The sequence below is a fragment of the Cuculus canorus genome, chromosome 1 (genome assembly GCF_017976375.1).
Source record: "Cuculus canorus isolate bCucCan1 chromosome 1, bCucCan1.pri, whole genome shotgun sequence".
Classification (NCBI taxonomy): Eukaryota; Metazoa; Chordata; class Aves; order Cuculiformes; family Cuculidae; genus Cuculus; species Cuculus canorus.
In genome coordinates this window covers 125,577,041-125,596,628 of record NC_071401.1, presented here as the reverse complement: position 1 = coordinate 125,596,628, position 19,588 = coordinate 125,577,041, and the positions used below count along the sequence as shown (strand labels likewise).

General features: G+C 48.8%; 1 protein-coding gene and 1 long non-coding RNA gene across 2 annotated transcripts; one reads left to right on the top strand and one right to left on the bottom strand.

Moving 5' to 3' along the window:
* Positions 1 to 1,123: 1,123 nt before the first annotated feature.
* LOC128853640 (uncharacterized) lies at positions 1,124 to 5,548 on the bottom strand. Its single transcript, XR_008452259.1, has 3 exons — positions 3,322 to 5,548; positions 1,888 to 2,049; positions 1,124 to 1,496 (listed from the first exon to the last, which is right to left on the bottom strand). It is a non-coding gene; the product is annotated as an uncharacterized LOC128853640 (long non-coding RNA).
* MLF2 (myeloid leukemia factor 2) lies at positions 1,897 to 13,485 on the top strand. Its single transcript, XM_054079792.1, has 9 exons — positions 1,897 to 2,062; positions 6,173 to 6,246; positions 8,867 to 8,993; positions 9,447 to 9,482; positions 10,907 to 10,960; positions 11,404 to 11,529; positions 11,873 to 12,032; positions 12,124 to 12,364; positions 12,905 to 13,485. The coding sequence occupies exons 1-8, from the start codon at positions 2,039 to 2,041 to the stop codon at positions 12,300 to 12,302; spliced, it is 780 nt and encodes a 259-aa protein (XP_053935767.1). The 5' UTR covers positions 1,897 to 2,038; the 3' UTR covers positions 12,303 to 12,364; positions 12,905 to 13,485.
* The last annotated feature ends 6,103 nt before the right edge of the window (positions 13,486 to 19,588 follow it).

The following is a 19,588-nucleotide window of genomic DNA, read 5'->3' as shown; positions in this document are numbered from 1 at the left end:
AAAGTCAGGATTTGGAACCCACGCTCCGAGAGTAATTGAACGTATTTCAGTTCGGGCATTTGACAGAAAACTTGCGGAGCAAGGAGGGTAATAAGTATGTATCTCCTGAAGGGGAGTATGAAAGAGATGGGATAAAGTATAATCTGTGTGACAGGGTGGTAGGAGGTCCTCACCTTGTCATCTCATCTCCTCCACAGCTACAGCTGCATCTCTCAGATGACCTGACTAATCTATGTTCTCCCTAGCTACAAAGGCTGCATAGTGCCTGCCCCAAAGAAATTGTCACGTGCCCCAGACACAGCTCTAGGCTAATACCGAAATAACAAATCATGAAAATACATGCATTAAGTTGTTTGGTTTTTTTCCCTTCTGTTCCATAAAGCCCCTCTGAACAACTTCTCAGTGTAGCTGCCATCAGTCTTCAAGCCCTGGTTTCATTCAAGAACGCCTCTTTCATCCCTCTCTTGTGCAAGAAAAATCTTAATTTCTGGAGCTACACCCAAAAATAGGAGCAAAAAATAATCTATAAAGCAGACAGATGTCATTTCTCTCTGCTTCTGCTTGTCAAGAGACTCATGGCTCATGGCTTTAGTCTCTTCACCAATCCAGGTTTTTCATTCTTTCCTTTACATGCTCAACCACTGAAAGTGCACAACTACACCAACGCACGTCCCTTGGCAGAGGCATTTTCATATTAATACACAAACAGGCCTTGACATAACATCCTAGAGGGGAGAAAGCAAGGCTTGTATTCAGTGATGTTGCTGTGCCCAGTGCACCTTGTTGACACAGACAGCACGCTCACAGATGCAAATAGTCAGTTCGTGCAAGGGAAATGTTTCCAACAGCCCGCAGGATCGGGCCACTTGGTCAGGTCTACATACTGGTGTGCCACCAGTGACCTCTCCCTTCTCTGCCAGCACTTCAGTGTGCAGCCTCCCATTTTCCCTCACATGCTCCCCACCATGTGTTTTTCTGCTTGTAGCACATGCAGGGTACACATACCTAGAGGAAAGTGTTTATGCATTTTGTTTTAATACCTTGCTAGTCTTGTCACTGTGTTCTTGGGGAGGAGGCAAGATCTTTGTGGATGAAGGCTGAACGAGCTGCAAAAGCAAAACACGGTACTGAGTATTTCAATACATCTATTTTGTGAGCTAACTCATAAGTGGTTCCAAAACTCTTCCAAACCGCTGAGCAACAAAAGAGCAGGTTGTGTATTTGCATTAACTTTCCTTAGATTTCCATATATTCAGACACAAAGAGTATCTGTCCACTTACTTAAAGAGAAACAAGCAAAATTTCAGTGTGCAGAGGGAATGTGTTTGAATGCATGTATGTATTTAATCCAACTCTTCATCCGTCTGTCATGTGTCCATTAAAAAATCCAGGTAGATAATAATTCCTGTTCTTCTTTCATGATGCTTTATCCTGAAGTCAAGAGGAAATACCCAGGAATTCAACCACCATCCAACTTTGCATTGGGAAATGGCTTCCTGCGAAGCAAAATATTTAAATAAGCACTGCGGAGGGCTGGGAAGCAGGGTGCGGAAGCAAGAGGAGTAGAAGGGAGTGACGAAGGGTGACACAGTCTGTCAGAAGACTGGAAAGGGGAGGGGAGGTTCAAATTGTGATTTTTGTGAACTTCTCTTTGCTACCACGGCACAGATGGAGGTCGTGGTTCTCACTCACAGCGTGACAGACACACTCTTTAACACGAGCAAAATATTCTGAGTGATGGCTGCTTTATAAGAGAGGCTGTAGCCACCCCGAGCTGGCTCTAGCATCCCAAATAGGAGTTGTCACATTTGAGGACCAAACCCAAGCTGTCCTTCACTCAGGATGCCCTTCATCTGAGGTCAGAGTGAGTTGTTGGGTGAGGCTTACGTAAGAGGCACCGGTGAAGGGAACCAATGAGGAAATGGCTGTGGGCAGCTCTGACTTCTGATAACGAGGATTTCTTTGTTTTACAGGCATCCACAGGGGACCCAGGAACATTTGGATGCACTGAGAAGCTGTTTCCGTCGCCCTGGCCACAATGCTCGGTCCCTGGAAGCAGCAGGTAACAAGGCATGATTTTTGAGCATCCTGTTTGTTTACTTTCACCACGTGATACCCAGTTTTGCTTCCCAAGCCGCTTCCGCGGTGGCTGCCCGGGGATGCTGAGGGAGGCAGCCTGGCAGCAGCCGGCAGTGGGAGGGAAAAAGGTGGAGCTGAGGGCAGCGGCCACGTTCATCCCTCTTCCCATTTGCCCTTCGTTCACCTCCCCCTGGCTACCCGCCCAGCTCCTTTTTTCTTCCCCTCCCCCTAGCCAGCGCAACCCGGACAGATTGCAAGAAAGAAAAAAAAAAGTAAGAAAGAAAGAAAGGAAATAGACGTGGTTAATGGCTTTTATTCCCGGCGAAAACAGAAGCAGCCTAAATCGTGAATGTGAGAGGAGCAAGATGGGAGTGTTGCTTTGCATTCATACCCCTACGTGCTTCGTTACTCAAACCTAGCAGATGGCCACCTCCTTGTTGCACCTTAGTGGGGAGGACTATAAAGAAACCTCTCCTACAAATAGTGCAGTGACACAGCTTCTGCATCCCTCAAAACTGCAGGCTTCTCCATGTTCCGGGAAAAGGTTGCATTTCCAATTCTTCCTTCCAGGGTTTCATCTAGCATTAGCCACCACCATGATTCCAGTACCTTAAGGGGCTACAGGAAAGCTGGAAAGGGACTGTTTTCAAAGCCTTGTAGTGATAGGACGAGGGGCAATGGGTATAAACTGGAGAGGGGCAGATTTAGACTAGACAGAAGAAGGAATTTCTTCACGATGAGGGTGGTGAAGTTGCATAGGTTGCCCAGGGAAGTTGTGGCTGCCCCACCCCTGGAGGTCAGGTAGGATGGGGCCTTGAGCACCCTGATCCGGTGGGAGGTGTCCCTGCCCATGGCAGGGGGGTTGGAACTGGATGATCTTTAAGGTCCCTTCCAACCCAAACTATTCAATGATTCAGTGATTCTTTGTAAGCTAGATTCCCTCAAGGTTTGCTGAGGTGGCAGCATCAATGGTAACGCAGTCTTTGGTAACAGGTTCCTTGTGTGTAAGGACCACTGGTAAGGCTACTGAAATATCCAGTAAGACTCACAGCCTCAGCCCCCGGTCTCAGAAATATGGCCCTTTGTGTTGTAGGCCACTTGCAGAGGATTAGCATCAGGGACAGAAAAAGTATCTGAAAAGCAGTTATTTGTTCTAAACACCATTTTATTCCTTGCCTGCTCCTGCATTTCGAAAGCAGAAATGCCCGACTTAGTATTTGGAAAAAACTGAGGGAGACTTACCATCTCTAGGACATTCCAGGAGTAGGAGGATCACTGGCTTCTCGGGGACTGCAAGTCGTTTTATCACAGATCAGGGAGGGAGGGGGGAAGTAAAAAAGAAAAGGAGAAAACAAAAACAGCTGCTTACATTCTTGCCCAAGCAGATCTTTAGCTGCCTTTGAAACCTGCCACTCAAGGTCAGTTCCACATGTTCTAATCAAACACCAGGAGAGCCTCAGAGCAGGGGAATGTTTTTCAGACTGTAGGTCTCTGAGGATGATTCAGAGTTGCAAAAGAAGCAGTGGAGAGGCTGGGCCAGTGTTCGCAGAGGCTCTGTGTGAACCCAGTGCTCACAGGTCAACTCTGAGCTGGTGACAGGAGAGTGTTTCAGCAGCTCACCTATGAGCAGCCTCCCTGAGCAGCATTGACCTAGAGGTCTGTCACTGCTTAGCCACTGCCCAGCCCGCAGGATCTGTCTCCACCTCACAGTCCTGCATGACTGTGCTATCCACAGCGTCCATGTTGTGGACGTTAGTTTCAGCCTCTGAAGAATGCACTTACTAGATACAGTAGGAAACATCTGAAGAGCCGCCTGTACAAGTACAGGCTCGGCCTCCGGTGAACAGTCTTCTGCTCTGTTTGGACACCAAGCAGTTTTGAGACCCACTGTAGCTACAAGTATTACAAAGTCCCCTATGTATTCTACCACACAAAGCATACTAGTGGGTCATTTTCCTCTGTCCAACTCCATAATGCAAGGACATGGCTCCTGCCACAACCCAAAAGTTTGATTTCTCAACCACATCTTGCAACCTGCTATTTCCAATCTTCTGGCATGGGTTTAGGCTGGCAGGCAGGATGCAACAGTCAACACCACCACCACTAAGGAAGCTGCAACAAGTCAGTTTGCTCTCTTCCTTCTAATCCAGTGGAGCAGGCAGTAGCTGAAGGCAGCCAGCATTCCCCAGGGATGGTGACACCGATTTGTGAAGGGTCCCAACCACTACTGCAGGTGCACACAGAGTCCCTGTGCTTTGTGATTCCAGGTGGCTTCCCAAGGGCTGTGATGACCCCCCGCCAGCTTACAAAGTATATTTACCATTTCTGCCAGGCAACACACTGCTGTGCATAGTGCATAGACACAATGCTGTCCGTGCTCTTGGCACAGGCAGTCAGTGCCTCCTCTGTGCCTACACTGTGCCCGGGCTAAGCACTCTCCCAGCAGCAGCCCAGGGGTGGCAGTGGATTCTAGCAGTGAACTAACGGCCGCTGGGGCTGTCGCTATGAGAGCTGACAGGTGGCAATCTCCACCTCCTCTCCTCCTCCACCTTTGAGGGAGGTGATTCTGCCCCTCTGCTCTCGTGAGACCTCACTTTGGGTCCTGCGTTCAGTTCTGGAGTCCTCAGCACAGGAAAGATGTGAATCTGCTGGAGAGAGTCCAGAGAAGACCACGAAGATGATCAGAGGGCTGGAGCACCTCCCGTACGAGGACAGGCTGAGAGACTTGAAGTTCTTCAGCCTGGAGAAGGCTCGAGAGACCTTATACCAGCTTCCAGTACTGAAAAGGGGATACAGGAAAGCTGGGAGGGGCTCTTTATCAGGGAGTACAGGAATAGGATGAGGGGGAACAGTTTTAAGCTGAAAGAGGGGAGATTGAGATATTGGGAAGAAATGTTTTCCTATGAGGGTGCTGAGGCACTGGAACCGGTTGCCCAGTGAAGCTGTGGCTGCCCCATCCTTGGAGGTGTTCAAGGCCAGGTTGGATGAGGCTTTGAGGTGTCCCTGCCCATGGCAGGGGGGTCAGAACTGGATGGGCTTTAAGGTCCCTTCCTACCCAAACCACTCTATGTCCCTGGTGGGTGAGTGTGGCAGAGGCACCTGTCACCACGCTCGCTCTCGCCCTGACCCTTCTAGCCTCTCCCGCCGGCCACCCTGCCCGAGGAACAATGTCCCCTTGTGCCTGGGCCGTGTTGTCACTCGCTACTAGCTGCGGTCGCCCCCGGCCCGCCAGGCACTGCCGTGCGCCGGCCCCGGGGCGCCCCCCCACGGCTGCCCCTGCACCGCCGGCACCGCGGCGCCCGCCGGCGGGGGGCGGGGATGGAGGGGGTGCGGAGCTCAACAGAGGCCCGGGGATGAACGGGGGCCCGGGGAGGAACGGGCTGTAGTGGTCTTGGAGCTGCACAGGGTGCGGGGCTGCACAGGACGAGGGGCTGAAGGGGGTGCGGGGCTGCACGAGGGTATGGGACTGGAAAGGAGTGCGGGACTGCGCGGGGCTATAGTGGTCGCGGGGCTGTGAGGGGGTACAGGACTGAATAGGGGTGCGGGTCTGAAACGGGGTGCTGGGTTGAAAAGGGGTGCGAAGCTGTGCGGGGCTGAATGGGGGTGCGGGGCTGTAGGGATGAGGGGCTGAAGGGGGCGCGGGTCTGCACGGGATCACAGGAGTGTGCGGGGGGGTGCGAGGCAGAAAGGGCGGGTGGGGCTGCACGCGGGTAGGGGACTGTGCGGGGCTGAAAGGGGTACGGGGCTGTAGGAGTCCCGGGCGTGCAGGGCTGAAGGGGGTACAAAGCTGAAAGGGCGTGCGAGGCCGCACGGGGATGTGGGACTGAATAGGGGTGCAGGGCTCTGCGGGGCCGTAGGGTCGCGGGGCCGCACGGGAACCCGAGGCCCCGCCCCCCCGGTGCCGCGGGGCGCGCGCATGCGCGGGGTGGCGGGGCCGGGGCAGCGCGGTCCCAGGCCGCGATGGGAGCGGAGGCGTGAGCGGTGCCGCCGCCGAACGGGGCCCGCAGGAGCCGGGAGGGGCCGCAGCGGCCGCAGGCAGGCGGCGGGGGACCCCGGGAGCCGCTGCCCACCCTCAGCGTTGTCCCCGCGGTAGGGGCCGCCCCCGAGCGCAGGAAGCATGTTCCGCCTGGTGCGGGATGGAGAGCCCGACGACCCGATGTTCGCCATGTGAGTCCGGCCGCGGAGAAGCGGGGGGATGGGGAGGACGTGGATTATCGCGGGAGGATGGGGGGATGGGTCATCCCGGGGGGATGGGGGCATGTATCCTCCCGGGGGATGGGGGAGACGTGGATCATCCCAGGGGATCGGGGAGAGGCGGATCATTCTGGAGGGATTGGGGGGCACAGGTAATCCCTATGGGGCTGGGGAGACACAGATCATTCTGGGAGGATGGGGTCACGGATCATTCTGGGGGTTGCACAGGCCATCCCCATGGAGTTGGGGGGGGGCAGGGATCATCCCGGGGGCTGGGGGACACAGATCATCCCCATGGGGCTGGGGGGGGGGGCACAGATCATCCCCATGGGGCTGGGAGGGCACATGGATCATCGCGGGCGGCTGGGAAGGGGGGCAGGGATCATTCGTGGGGGGCTTAGAGAGGGTACGGGTCGTTCCCGGGAATGGGGAAGGGTTCAGATCATCCCAGGAAGCTGGGGACAGGGCACACAAATCGTCCTGAGGGGCTGGAGGGGGGGGCACAGATCATCCCCGAGGGGCTGCGGGGGCTACAGATCATCCCAGGGGGCTGGGGAGAGGGTACAGATCATCCTGGGAGGCTGGGGGCATAGGTCATCCTCGGGGCTTTCAGGGGTGGCCACTGATCATCCTGGAGGGCTAGGGGTTGCATGGATCATCCCAGGGACCTGGGGGGGGGCACAGATCATCCTGGGGGCTTGGAGGGCCAGGTGTCCCCTGCCCTCGAGGCCGAGCAGGTGGGCAGACAGCCACTGGGATGCAGGAAGCACCACAGCAAAGCCGCTGTCCTGAGGAAAACATCAACATCCTGTGAAGGGGCAGCGCAGGGAATAACCTGGTTAGCGTTGGTCTGGTTTCTGTAATGGAACGCGGCTTTGGAGCAAAGCACAATTAAATAAAGTAGGCCAAAAGGCATTGCAACTGCCGGAGGAGGAGAGGGCTGGAGTACCAAAATCTTTTTCTTTGCCTAAGGATTTTTTTTATCTTCTGCAAAGTAGGGTTTCAGTTTAGATAGATAAAATCTACTGTTCTGTCCAGTTTTTGTTGCTGTTCTGCACCGGAAGTCATTAATGGAGCTGCAGATGACTGCTAAAACAGTTCAGTTGTAAGGAACCAAGTAAAGAGAAGACAAGTAGTTTTCAAATGTGAGTCTTGAAATCTGACAAAGGTCCCAAGAACTCTTCCTAGGATTCCTCTTACTGAAGGTTTTTGTTTCTGTTCACAGTCCAGAAATTGGATGCTATTGATAAATTTTGGCAGTGAAACTATGTTGGCAGTGTTTGCCAAAGCGGATAAGGAATAGACTGTAAAACAGTGAGAATCTGGTTATCTCAAGCGTGGCAGTAGTAGGAATTCAATGGAATTAATTTATGTAGGAGAATGAAGTCAGTTTTTGCTTATAAAATTGATAATAAACAATACATTTGTTAGTTGTAAACAAATTAGCAAGGGGAGAGACTTTGATCTCCCAGTTAGTCACAGAGTTACTGTGTGTTCTCATTGATGTAGCAGGTATGAGTCTAGCTTATGAGTCTTGCAAAGCATTTCCAGTACAGACAGAAAAGTATCGGTTTGTAGTAGGTGCTTTTGTGATCTCAGGGATATTACATGCTGTTGAGATCACTCTTGCTCAGAAGGGTAAGTGCAGACTGAAGATGGGCAGGGAAATGCCATGGTATTTCTCAGACTTTTTTTTTTTTACTGTGAGCACTGTCTTCTGTGACTGTTCTTATTCTCCTTTTTTATTCCTTAGTCCTCCAGTATGTGTGGATGTGTACAGCCCTCAGCCTGTAGGCAGCAAAAGAAGGAAAACCAGAGACCCCAGTTGTCGTTCCCTTTCCCTCTCAAATCTGCCAAAGCTGTATGTCGTCTCAGCCTCTTGACAGGTTTACACGTAACACTGTAGAAAAATAGCAGATGTCATGATAACTTAGGGCGCAGCAGTGTCACGCAGTGTCAGGCTGTGCAGTCTGTTCTGGAGATTTCAGTCTTGCATTTGAGTGTGTTTGCATTTGTACAGGAAGGGGTGACAGGACAACATCTAGGACCACGTGCTTTCTGGTCCCATTAAATGTAGTCCTCTCTTTGCAGCCAGGAGGGTCTTTGTGCCACCTCCCCGTAAAACAAAGAACTTCTGAAAGGGCGTGATTGTTTCACAGAGCTGTTTATGTGAAGGGTTTTGGTGGCACAAGAGGAAATGAATATGAAATGATGGTGATACCTGGACTGCAGATTGGAGAAGTGACTTTCAACTATTAGAACACTGAGGTCTGGAGTAGCCTTGGCCATGCTTGGCCCTAAAGTGTAGTGGGAGTAGAACAGCAACCTACTTCTGAACAGACATTAATTAGCGCCCAAGAGGGATTCTGTGGCATAATAAGTTCTATTACAAGAGATACAGAGGAATCCACGGGTCCCTCCGAGTGCCAGAGGTCACCATAAGCAACGCCAAGTTTTGGGGATTCTGGATTTTCAGCTTGGAAAGGAATGTGTAGTTACCTGAGAGAAACTGAAAGTCAGAATGGGTGGATTATTCAGGGCTTTGTTTTCTGTCATCCCTTCCTCACCATTATTCTCTCAATCTTTCCAAAAGGGATCCTTTTGCCATCCACAGGCAGCACATGAACCGCATGCTTTCTGGAAGTTTCGGGTTTGGCCCGCTCCTTGGCATCACTGATGGGACCACACCAGGGGCTCGCCAGGCCGGCCGTAGGATGCAGGTAAAAGAGGGGCTGGGTACAGGATAGGGCTTATTAAACTGTCTTCATAGCTTCTGTCTTGGGCATGCCCCTCACCTTCACATGGAGGATGGGCACAGAATTAATCTCTAAACCAGCGGTATTCTTTTCCTTGTCTTTACTCCATGTGCATTAATACATTGAATGCAGCTGTATTCTAGGTTGAGTGGAAGGAAGGGAAGAAATGCATGTTATTTCTCAAGAACATGAGTCAGTATAACTGGGAGAAATTTAGGAGTATCAGCTTCTGTCTGGTTTGTTAGGAGTGATATGATTTGAACTGCTGTGAGTCTGTCGGGTACTTTCTTGATCTGTTTGCTGGGCCTGAGTGTTCCCAGTCCTATTTCTGAGAAGGATTAAAGGTGTTCTGAGGAGGATGTAGTGTCTGGCTGTTGTAAGGTCATTCTCTGTTACATTTTTTTGTTGTCCCGCCAGGCAGGAGCTGTTTCACCCTTCGGGATGCTTGGCATGGTAAGTAAGTTCTCTGTTTTTGTGGGTCAAATTAGAGGCTTTCCAAGTAATGGGTCCACACTGAGATTCATCAGCACTGTGTACAACCAGTATTACAGTGTAGCCATCTGTGAACAAGACCATCTATCCTAACTGATAGTGAGGGTGGGAGGGTGGGAAGAGCCCAGAACAAGCTCTAGTTTTATGGTAAAGGGAGTATGGAAGAGGGTATTGAGTGAAACTGGAGGCAGCTGTTTGTCTTGGACCTCTGGCATTGAGTTACTCTGTGACTTCAGGCCTTCCCCTTGTTTTCCCTGTAATGTTTTAATATGGTCTGAGAGCTGTTGGAGAGAAGAGACTCTAACTCTTTATGTTGGAAGGTTTGTTTGCACCATGACCAGAGAAGAGCTCTAAAGCTGCTGTAGCACAATATTTCATTGGAATTGGGGCAAGCAGGTACTCTCTTAATAACCTCCTATGTCTGAAAAAGAAGCTGCAGATCTGTTTGGAGGTAATGGAGGAGTGGAACAGCCAACAGAATGCTTCAGGTGAACAAGACTGGAATGAGAATGGCTGTGCGTATGTGAGAACACCATGCTTGGAGCATGCTGATCTCTGTCATCCACAAAAATAATACAGTGGAAATAGGTTATTCCAGATCCAGCAACTTTAGCTGCCTTGCTCTGCAGGATTGCCTCAGTGAAAGAGACTAAGCATCTCGGAATTGTTGTAGCTCAGAGGAGGATTAATATGAATACAAACAGATGGACTTCAAAGGATAATAACATTGTGTGTGAGCACTGCTATGCTGAAAATGGCAACAAGAGGCTACTCGAGGAAACAAAAAAATCAGCAAGTTTAAGCTGACATAGTAATTTTGTTTACATATTGCACAATTAACCCGTGAGACCTGCTGGCCCAGTGTGTTACTGCAGCCTTTAAGTTTATAAGATTAAAAAGTCAGGTGTTTGTAGGGAAAAAAAGAAAACGTATTATTATGTTGGGAAGAATCCAATCAGTGGAAACTTCCTTGTGGTTTAAATTAACAGTTGAGAGTGAAGGCGTTGAAAACATCACCGAGAAGGACTGTCTTGTAGTTAAAATTACTGTATGTACATACCTGAGATCTCTTAGCTTTGACGAGTGCCTGGACTCACGAATCCTCGTGCATCAGCAGTCGGACCCAAACTAGAAGAACAGCCTTTGCCATATCCAGAGATCTGAAGAGCCAGAGCACTTGGGCAATGCAACCTGAGAAAATGGAGAGAACAGCACCCCCAAATCCTTTTTGGCTTTTTTTCTGCACTGATGCAAGAAAGGGGAAAGAACCAAGTTTTTTTTCTTCTTAGGAAGCAACTTTCGTTCCCTTGCACATAGTTTCTTGTTCTTTCTTCCTCTATCTTTCCAAGCTGACTGTTATTGTGTTCTCTTTTTCTTTTTATCAGGCAGGTGGCTTTATAGATATGTTCGGGATGATGAACGACATGATTGGAAACATGGTAAGAATCCTCCATAAGCCAATCTGTATTGAGGGGAGTACTGAGGGTGTTCCTGCCACCAGGAACATCTTCCATCTTATTGAGCTGCTTTGCTATTGGCTCTCTTCAAGCTGCCAAGGTTGCAGAGGCTATGAGCTTTGCTTGCTGACCAGTACAGAGCGATGGAGAGCTTGTTCTTGAGGCGTACATGTGCTGAGTGTGGGGAGGAGAGGTAGGGGAGGCAAGAAGCGTGAGGGGTAGGCTTGTTTAGCGAGAAACAAGAATTAATTTGACAGAAAGGTATATTCTCCAGGAAGATGGACCCGTCGGGATTATATTCTTCCTACTGTAATTACTTCCTAATTTGTAGTATATAGAGATATATGTCTATGTATATGTATATATGTCATTTCTTCTTCCCTCCTATTCCTTCTTTCTGCTGTTCCCCATTTGTTCTCTTGCAGGAGCATATGACAAGTGGTGCTAACTGCCAGACATTTACCTCCTCGACCGTCATCTCCTATTCCAACCTGGGTGACGGGCCCAAAGTCTATCAAGAGACCTCTGAGATGCGTTCAGCACCTGGTGGGGTAAGGAGGAGACTGCAGTGCGTCTTCCCACTGCTTTTGCTGTGGGTGGGTGGTCTTCATTTGGTGGCTCGGTGCTGGCCACCCACAGCACTTCTGCTTCCCAGTCAATTGCAGTCTGAGGAACGCATAGTGACTCACTGAACCATGCTGAGGGCCAGTGGGAGGGGATGGGAAGTGCTGGCGAGGGGCAGGTCCATTTTTCCTTCATTATTATGTTGCGTCTGACATCCTGGGAGTGGTGGCAGTGCAACCTGACTGAGATACTGCAGGCAGGAATCAGAGTGCCTTATGGGACTGGGAGACTGTATTAAAATGTTGAGTCTCCATGGGAATCTGCCCGCAGATCCGCGAGACGAGACGGACCGTAAGGGACTCAGACAGTGGCTTGGAACAGATGTCGATTGGTCACCACATCAGGGATAGGGCCCACATCATGCAGCGGTCCCGGAACCATCGCACGGGAGACCAGGAAGAGAGGCAGGACTACATCAACATGGATGAAAGTGAGTACTATCTGTGTCTTCCTCCCAGCAAACCCAGACATTGCTTCCCTACCTCCTCCCCATCTGAACTTGTTCTTCTGTCCTTACATAGGTGATGCAGCTGCATTTGATGATGAATGGAGGCGAGAGACGTCCCGTTTCCGGCCGCAGCGGGGGCTGGATTACCGACGTCATGAAGGCAGCAGTGGTCGCCGGGCTGAAGGGACTCGTCTTGCGATCCAGGGCCCTGAGGATTCTCCCTCCAGACAGTCCCGTCGGTATGACTGGTGAACCCAGAGCAGACCTTGCAGGGGGTGCAGCATGGCCACCCCCAAATCCACCTACATGCTCTTGTAAGTCTTAAGGTGTTTTCCTCATCTTCCGCTGCAGGGTTGCCTCTTTGCCATGTGATTGATTTTTTTTTTTTCCTCTGCCCCAGTCGTATATTATTTTGAAGTGTTGGTTGGAAATGGGTTTTCCCACTTAACCCAGAGGGTAAGGGGAGGTGAGATTTTTGAGGAAATACTGTTCTGAATGGGAAGGTGGAAGCTATTTAAGTTAACTTTGTCATCAACAAAGAGATATGGTGTCAGCCTTAACTGATGGTTGAAATGGTATGAAATGATGTAGGATAATAATCTGTAGAGCGTTTATACTGTCATTGTCTTAAATTTAGAGACTATTTGCTGTCAATCCGGTTTGAAATATAAGTAGTGTTGTCTGCTCTCCTGTGTTTTGAATAGGTTTCACTAGGATGTGATCCAGTATTGAGAAGGGACTTTTCCCCTTTATTTGTGATATCTAGACACGAGGTTTAAACATGTCTTTATCTGATTTCTGGTTTGCTGTCTAGTCACCACTCACTCTTTATGTTCTGTTTCATTTGCTTCCAGGTACAGACAGTGAAACTCTGAAGCCCCTTCAAAGCACCACTTGGACCTTCCTCAAATTTAATATTAACCTCCCTCCCACTTAAGAATTGAAACAAAGCAACTAATCTTCTGCATTGCTCTTTTTTGTCCCAGTTGGGTGCTGCAGTGGGGCATGGAGAATCTTGCTGATGTGCAAGGAACGCATTAATTGCCCATTCCCTTTCTGCTCTCCCTTGGTTCTGTTCTTTCTGCCAGTAGTGGTGGGCATGAGGAGCTGCCACCTTGCCTATTCCATCCTTTCCACTCTTTCTGTGCTGGGTTGGGCTGGTTCTGAAGTTTGTGTTTAGTCCCCTGTGAAAGAAATAAGAGGGAATTCTGCTAGGATGCGGTGTTGGTGCCCTCAGTGGGACAGAGGCTGCGATTCCTCTCCTGCTCCTTGGTGCAGCTATGGAGAAGCAGAAGGCTGTGTGTGTGTTAGAGAAGGGAGAAGCAGAGCAAAAGCTGGATCAGCCTGTGGGCCCCCCTGACCCCCCTTCAATCAGCTCCCTCTCTTTTTTTAATTTGTGAAACTTGTAACTAGATGTTTACTGAATAAAGAAACAAGCTGTAAAGAGTTGTTGGATCAGTCTTTAACTGTGCCTGCTTTGGAATTAAGTAATCTGTTTCGTATCTGTGGGAAACTGCTGAGGAGAAATATAGCGTTTAATTCAAAGGCTTTATTTTCTTCCAGAAAATAACCTTATAGCCTTCCTCTATAGGTACAAAGTGATGTAAAGTACCACACAGACATTGCAAAGGAAGACCCAAGAGCCCACTGTTTGCAAAACACCCTCTAATTGCTGTAGTTTTGCTGTGCACTCCACAGAGATTGGTTTTTCTTGCTGCTTGGTCATCTCTGCGGCCCTGAATTGGGCCTCTGGGGTTCCTGCATGGCCAGAGAATAGTTCTGTTATTTTCTTACTACTCTGCAACTGAGGCTGATGTGGTTACAAATGACCTTTCCTTAATTTCTTCGGTATTAGGTGAAACTTGAAAGACATTAGGAATGCAGGACTAGGGAAGATCTTGGGTGTTCTTGGGCCAGTTTCCTGCTTGGCACACACCCTTCGGTAAGCCTTTTCATCAGCTCATCTGGAGCAGAAGGCAGGAAATTGATGCATGACTTACACTTGGAAGTGATATGCTGGGGTCTTGCCCATGTAGCACTAACAGAGGGACAGGCACCTCGCTGAGGTCTGGGTATCTTGCCCTGAGCACAGGATCCTGATGGCAAGCTCTGTCCTTGCTTCCCTCCGCTGTTTTGTCCTGTAGCAACCCCCAAGTAGGAGTCCTGGTCTTTGGGTGATGGCTTCACATCTGTGTGCAGTTGGCAAGGTCTCTGGTATCTGGAAGGGCAAAGAGAGGGACCTCGGTTGAGACAGCGAATTAAGTGTTGGATAAGCCAGCTGCCCCTGGGAGTGAACAAAGTTTCTGGGGATGTTGTACTCAAGGCAGGCCGTGAAGGAGAGCAAGGCTGAAAGAGGAGCTACACAGAAAAAAGCAGAGTTTGAGGGAGATTTAGTGGAAGACAAGTCATGTTTGGGCTCCAAAACTTTGTAAGAAGGAACTGGAACAGCAGCAGCCCTCATCTCGGTGGTAGCCTTGAGCTGATGCAAGAAGAAAGAACTGATGTTTTGGTCCAGTGAAGAATCGGCTGAGCTCAGAAAGGCTCTTACAGCGACGAGACAGTGGTGGTAAACAGCTACAAAGTCCTGGGTGTTCTGTGAGGCAATGTCTGAGAAAGAGAAGAGCGAAATGGGCATGTTGGTGCCTGGGATTAACTTGGACCTTTAAGATGTGAGGATCCATTCTTCTTTGGGCGTGGAATTCCTAATCATTATCTAATTCTTAATCCTTTTATCTGGATTCCACCTCTGTGCCCTACTGGGTGCCATCCTGCATACAGATCTGGGACCCTTGTGTGCTCTTCCACTCAGTGGTAGCAGAGGATGATCTACCTGTCTCCTTGAGCCTTACCAACTGCTGTACAGTCGCTTCCAAGATCTTGGCATTCTCCTGGCCTGGCAAGGCTCTGGTGGTCTAGGGAAATGGAAAAGAGGTTTACTTAGAGGAGTACCATCTATTGAGGCGGAGAACTGGAGAGAGGAGACCAGGAGGGAGCTTTAGAGATCCTGAACAGAGAGAGTTTTAGAGATTCCAACCCAAAAGTAAGTATAGGAAGCATATTGGGAGGGTCTCCCTATCACTAGTCCTGAGGCTGACAAGGTGCATTAACCTCTGCCTTCAAAAGCAGGAGTTTTTTCCCAAAGAAGGGAGCCTCCCTTGACTTCTCCAGTCCTAGGAGACCATTCTTGACCTGCTGCTTGGAGTTCTGCTGAAGCCACCTTCTCAGCTGCTCCAGACTGGCATTGATCCGGCCACATTGGTGCTTTTCAATCAGCCGCTTGAGGGACTCTGGAGAAGAGGAGAAAACGTGAAGGCAAGGAGAAAGAGGGCAGGTTTGTATCCCAGTAGGTGTGAGAGGCACTGCTACTGGTCCCTTTTGCTAAGTGATTGTGAGTTGCGCTTGAGGCTCTCCCTTTTTGCCAGTACCCTGGCATGTTGAAAATTCCCTTACTGATCACTGATGTAGGTTGTTAATCTAATGGAAGAGCATACAGAGAATTGCATGGAGGCAACAAAAAGGTGCGTGTGCACGACCAAGTGTCTACTCCTCTTCCTTGCTCTTTAGACAAGCTGTGAGAAGCCCCAGGTGGTTGTGAGCAGGTGCCCGAGTCTGTGTGTGCAGCACTGCCCTAACCAAACTGCTGGGAAACAGGATAGCTCCCGCAACCAGAAGGCCCACTGCTGTTACACCACCCTGACTTTGGGAGTCAGACCGTATCTATGTCTGGCTAATATATTATCATAGAATCACCAGGTTGGAAAAGACCTCTGAGATCATCAAGTCCAACCATACTTATCTGCCACTAAATCATATCCTTAAGTAGCTCATCTACCTGTCTTTAGGGGTGGTGAATCAACCACCTCCTTGGGCTAATTCTTAGTTACAGTTTTGAGTGAAATGGTTTCCTGTTCAAAGGAGTCCACCTGCTGTATGGGAGCAAAGGGAAGGCCTGGGATTTTAACCTCTTACATTTCTGACATGTCTGTGACACTGCTTCCAAGCAGGATGGAGAAAGGGAAGGGCGGATATTCCCTACTTGGAAGTCAGTGTTTGTTTAAGAAGTGCAGGGTGTGGTTCAAGTCACCCTTATCCATCCTTATCAGGTGATGGAGACAAAAATCCCTTCTTAGTCCTCCTTCCACAGCTGTCACCTTCAAATAGGACTGCTTGAAGTACCAAAAAAACCCACAGCTCAGTGGTACTTCTGGATCTTGCTAAGGAACAAGTAGGGCACCTGGAGTAACATGGAGTGGGGGCTGCTGTGCTTAAAAGGCGAGAAGGTGGGCAGAAGGAGGGGTAGGGGAGCTGGAAACCCTGGTAGAAAGATGAATGACATAGCCCCAGATGATGGTGCATTGGCTACACGCAAATAGAATAGAAACTTAACGGGGATGATTTGTTGAATATTCAGTTTTCTACATTTGAAAACTTATTGTGAAAATAAGTGCCATTACAGCTAGTGGAGACTTCATCCTTCAGTGTTTTCATTGGTATCCCTGAAGCTCTGTGCATCTCTCACTGTACTTTCTAAAGCACTGTAGAATACTGGGGAATATGATGAGCCTGGGAAAGTTACCTTGTGCAAATATTTGTAAACAGGAAGTGAGATTACATCCACAGCTGTAAATCAAGTAAACTGATATTACCAGCCGGGGTGGGGGATGGATTGGGAGCAGCCCTGCAGAGAAGGACTTTGGAGTGCTGGTGGATGAGAAGCTCAACAGGAGCCAGCAATGTGTTTTTGCAGCTCAGAAAGCCAAATGTCCTGAGCTGTGACCAGAAGGGCTAGGGAGGGGATTCTGCCCCTCTGCTCTGGTGAGACCTCGCTTGGAGTCCTGCATTCAGTTCTGGAGTCCTCAGCAAAAGAAGGACATGGAGCTGTCAGAGCGAGTCCAGAGGAGGTCAGAAAGTTGATCTGAGGGCTGGAGCACCTCCCATGCAAGGGCAGGCTGAGAGAGTTGGGGTTGTTCAGCCTGGAGAAGAGAAGGCTCTGAGAAGACCTTATAGCGACCTTCCAGTACTTCAAGGGGGCTACAGAAAAGCTGGGGAGGGGCTCTGCACCAGGGAGTACAGGGATAGGACAAGGAGGGGTGGTCTTAAGCCGAAAGAGGGGAGATTTAGATTAGATTTTAGGAAGAAATATTCTCCTGTGAGGGTGGTGGAACCAGTTGCCCAGAGACTGTGACTGCCCCATCCTTGTAGGTGTTCAAGACCAGGTTGGATAAGGTTTGAGCAACCGGATCTACTGGGAGGTGTCCCTGCCCATGGCAGGGGAGTGGAACTGGATGAGCTTTAAGGTGCCTTCCAACCCAAACCATCCTATGGTTCTTCTCTATGAAATGGTTCCTGTCCAATAGCTGTAATATTTTCTGTTTAAATCATGGATTGGGTTAACAAAGCCACTATACCAACCTAAAGTAAAAGGTTACACCAGCACAAGGTGTCTTACAGAAGCCTGCTCTGATTTAAAATAAGAAAATAATTATTAAAACAACAAAAGGTCCAATATTATAAATTTTAGTTCACTGATAGATTTCAAGTAATGAGAGAAAAAACAGATCCCAGAATATAAAATTATTTCTACTAAGATGCTGTTCTGAAACTAATGCTCATTAGTAACTTGATTAATGATCTGAAAGGAGATATTAAACCAGTGCTGATGAAGCTTTCAGAGGACCCAAGGAACAATGAAAGTGATAAATGATGGAAAAAGAGATGTGCGGAGCAGCCCGTAGCTATTGGTCTGGTGTTTATGAATAATAAGTATTTTGGCTGCATTGATGGCAGAAAGCCATTCATCCAGGAACAAAAACGTAGTCTGGGCTCTTTCAAGATGGAGGATTGCTCTCTGGAAACTCTGGAGGGACTCAAAAAAGAATTAAGAGATTGGTAGATAGCCAAGTAAATGCGTAGTTCTTCACCTATGGAGAAGGATTACACTGGGATGCATTAGCCTGCGTTCACCAAGAAGGGAGGCAGAGTTTCTCCTGATATCAAAACAGTGAAAACATTACGTGAAATCTTGAGTGTGTGACACTAAAAAGGACACTGAGTATTGGAAGGACTGAAGAATGGAGCAACAGGGATGACCTGAAGCCTAGAAGCACTGACTGGCATACAAGATAACATGAACTCAAATCTCCGATGTCTGAGCTCATTCTGCTTGAGCACAGGCTGGCATTACCTGGATGGGAATGAGGCTTCTGACAGTAGAGGGCTCTTTAACCCAGCAGAAAACCTGCAGCTAACCTGATGATGGAACTGGAAATGAGACACAGACCTTCACGGGAGAGCATCATTGTTAGAGCATACTTGGGTTCTCCAGCTCTTGACACCCTAAACCTAGCTGGGGTGTCTTGCAGAGAAGCTGGAGATGGGTTGAGGTAGCTCTTGACCTCTTGAGAAGCTAAATGCCAAGGTTGTACCTCTCCCTTTAGGCTTTAAAAATCTATGCACCAGAGAGAACAGCAGGCTGGCACAGTGCTAGACTGCACGGGAGGGTGGGAAAGGGGAGAAGAAACCTGGTAACTTGATGGGTACTTCAGCATTCATGGGAGCGCATTGTAAGCTGCAAGAAACGAAGCAGTCTCTGGGCACAATGGTTTGTTTGGGAAACATGCACTTCCAAGGGGGGAGAGTGTAAAATCCCACAGGCCAATGCCACACCTGTGGCACAAACTCCATGTTGGAGAACAACAGGAATGAAAACAGCCCTCAGTTCAGGGTGTAGATTAAAATCACCTGTTTGATTTTGAAATATTTTTGTTTCCAAAGCACTCTTAAAAAATGACTTGGTTTTATTTTTCATCCCTGTCTTAAATGTAAATGTTCTTTACCTCCTAGGGGTTTTCTTTTCTAAAGACAACACTTCAAAAAAATGTCCCCATGGGGAAACTCCACTTAGGTTATTATCACTTCCACAAGCTCCTCACATCTGGCTCTTGTGGCTGTCTGGGTTTATAAATCCTGAGGGCACTTAATACAAATGTGAGGGGGGTAGGTGGAAGGGAAGGAGATACAAAAGAAGGGGAATAGAACAGGCACTACCTATCTTCAGCTGCTGGTAGCATGGTAATCCGAGGTAAGCTGGAAGCAGAGATACTAGCCTCACAATATCCATCCTTACTAATAAGAGAAAAGGAAAACAAAGACTGACAAAAAATATATACAAGAATAAGTAAATAAAACCCAGACACATCACCAAAATGGATGAGGATATCACACAGGAGGACATGGGTGGCCTTCAAGATGTCTGTAACAGCAAAAGGCCTGATTTAGTAGCACAAAGTACAAGAGAAAAGGCACATAGAACCTAAAATCAAGACTTTCTCAGCTGTGGACTGGAGCCTCCTTGACTGTGAGCGGTGGAAAAGAAGAACGAGTCAGGATCACCAGTGAATCTTCTAATAACTGTGAGCACCTACTGACGCACCAAAGAGACACAAGCGATCCAGGAGGCATTTCTAGTAGCTATAGGTATGCGTTACGGTTGCCACGCAAGGTGCAGATAAGATTTCACCTGTGGGAGAGAATTGTGC

What these genes read in the sequence shown, in the direction of transcription:
- MLF2 (XM_054079792.1), top strand. Translation starts at nt 2,039, where the DNA reads ATGCTCGGTCCCTGGAAGCAGCAG. An exon ending in TCGGTCCCTGGAAGCAGCAG is followed by an intron (nt 2,063 to 6,172) that starts GTAACAAGGCAT and finishes TCCCCGCGGTAG; the next exon opens with GGGCCGCCCCCGAGCGCAGG. An exon ending in CCTTCGGGATGCTTGGCATG is followed by an intron (nt 9,483 to 10,906) that starts GTAAGTAAGTTC and finishes TCTTTTTATCAG; the next exon opens with GCAGGTGGCTTTATAGATAT.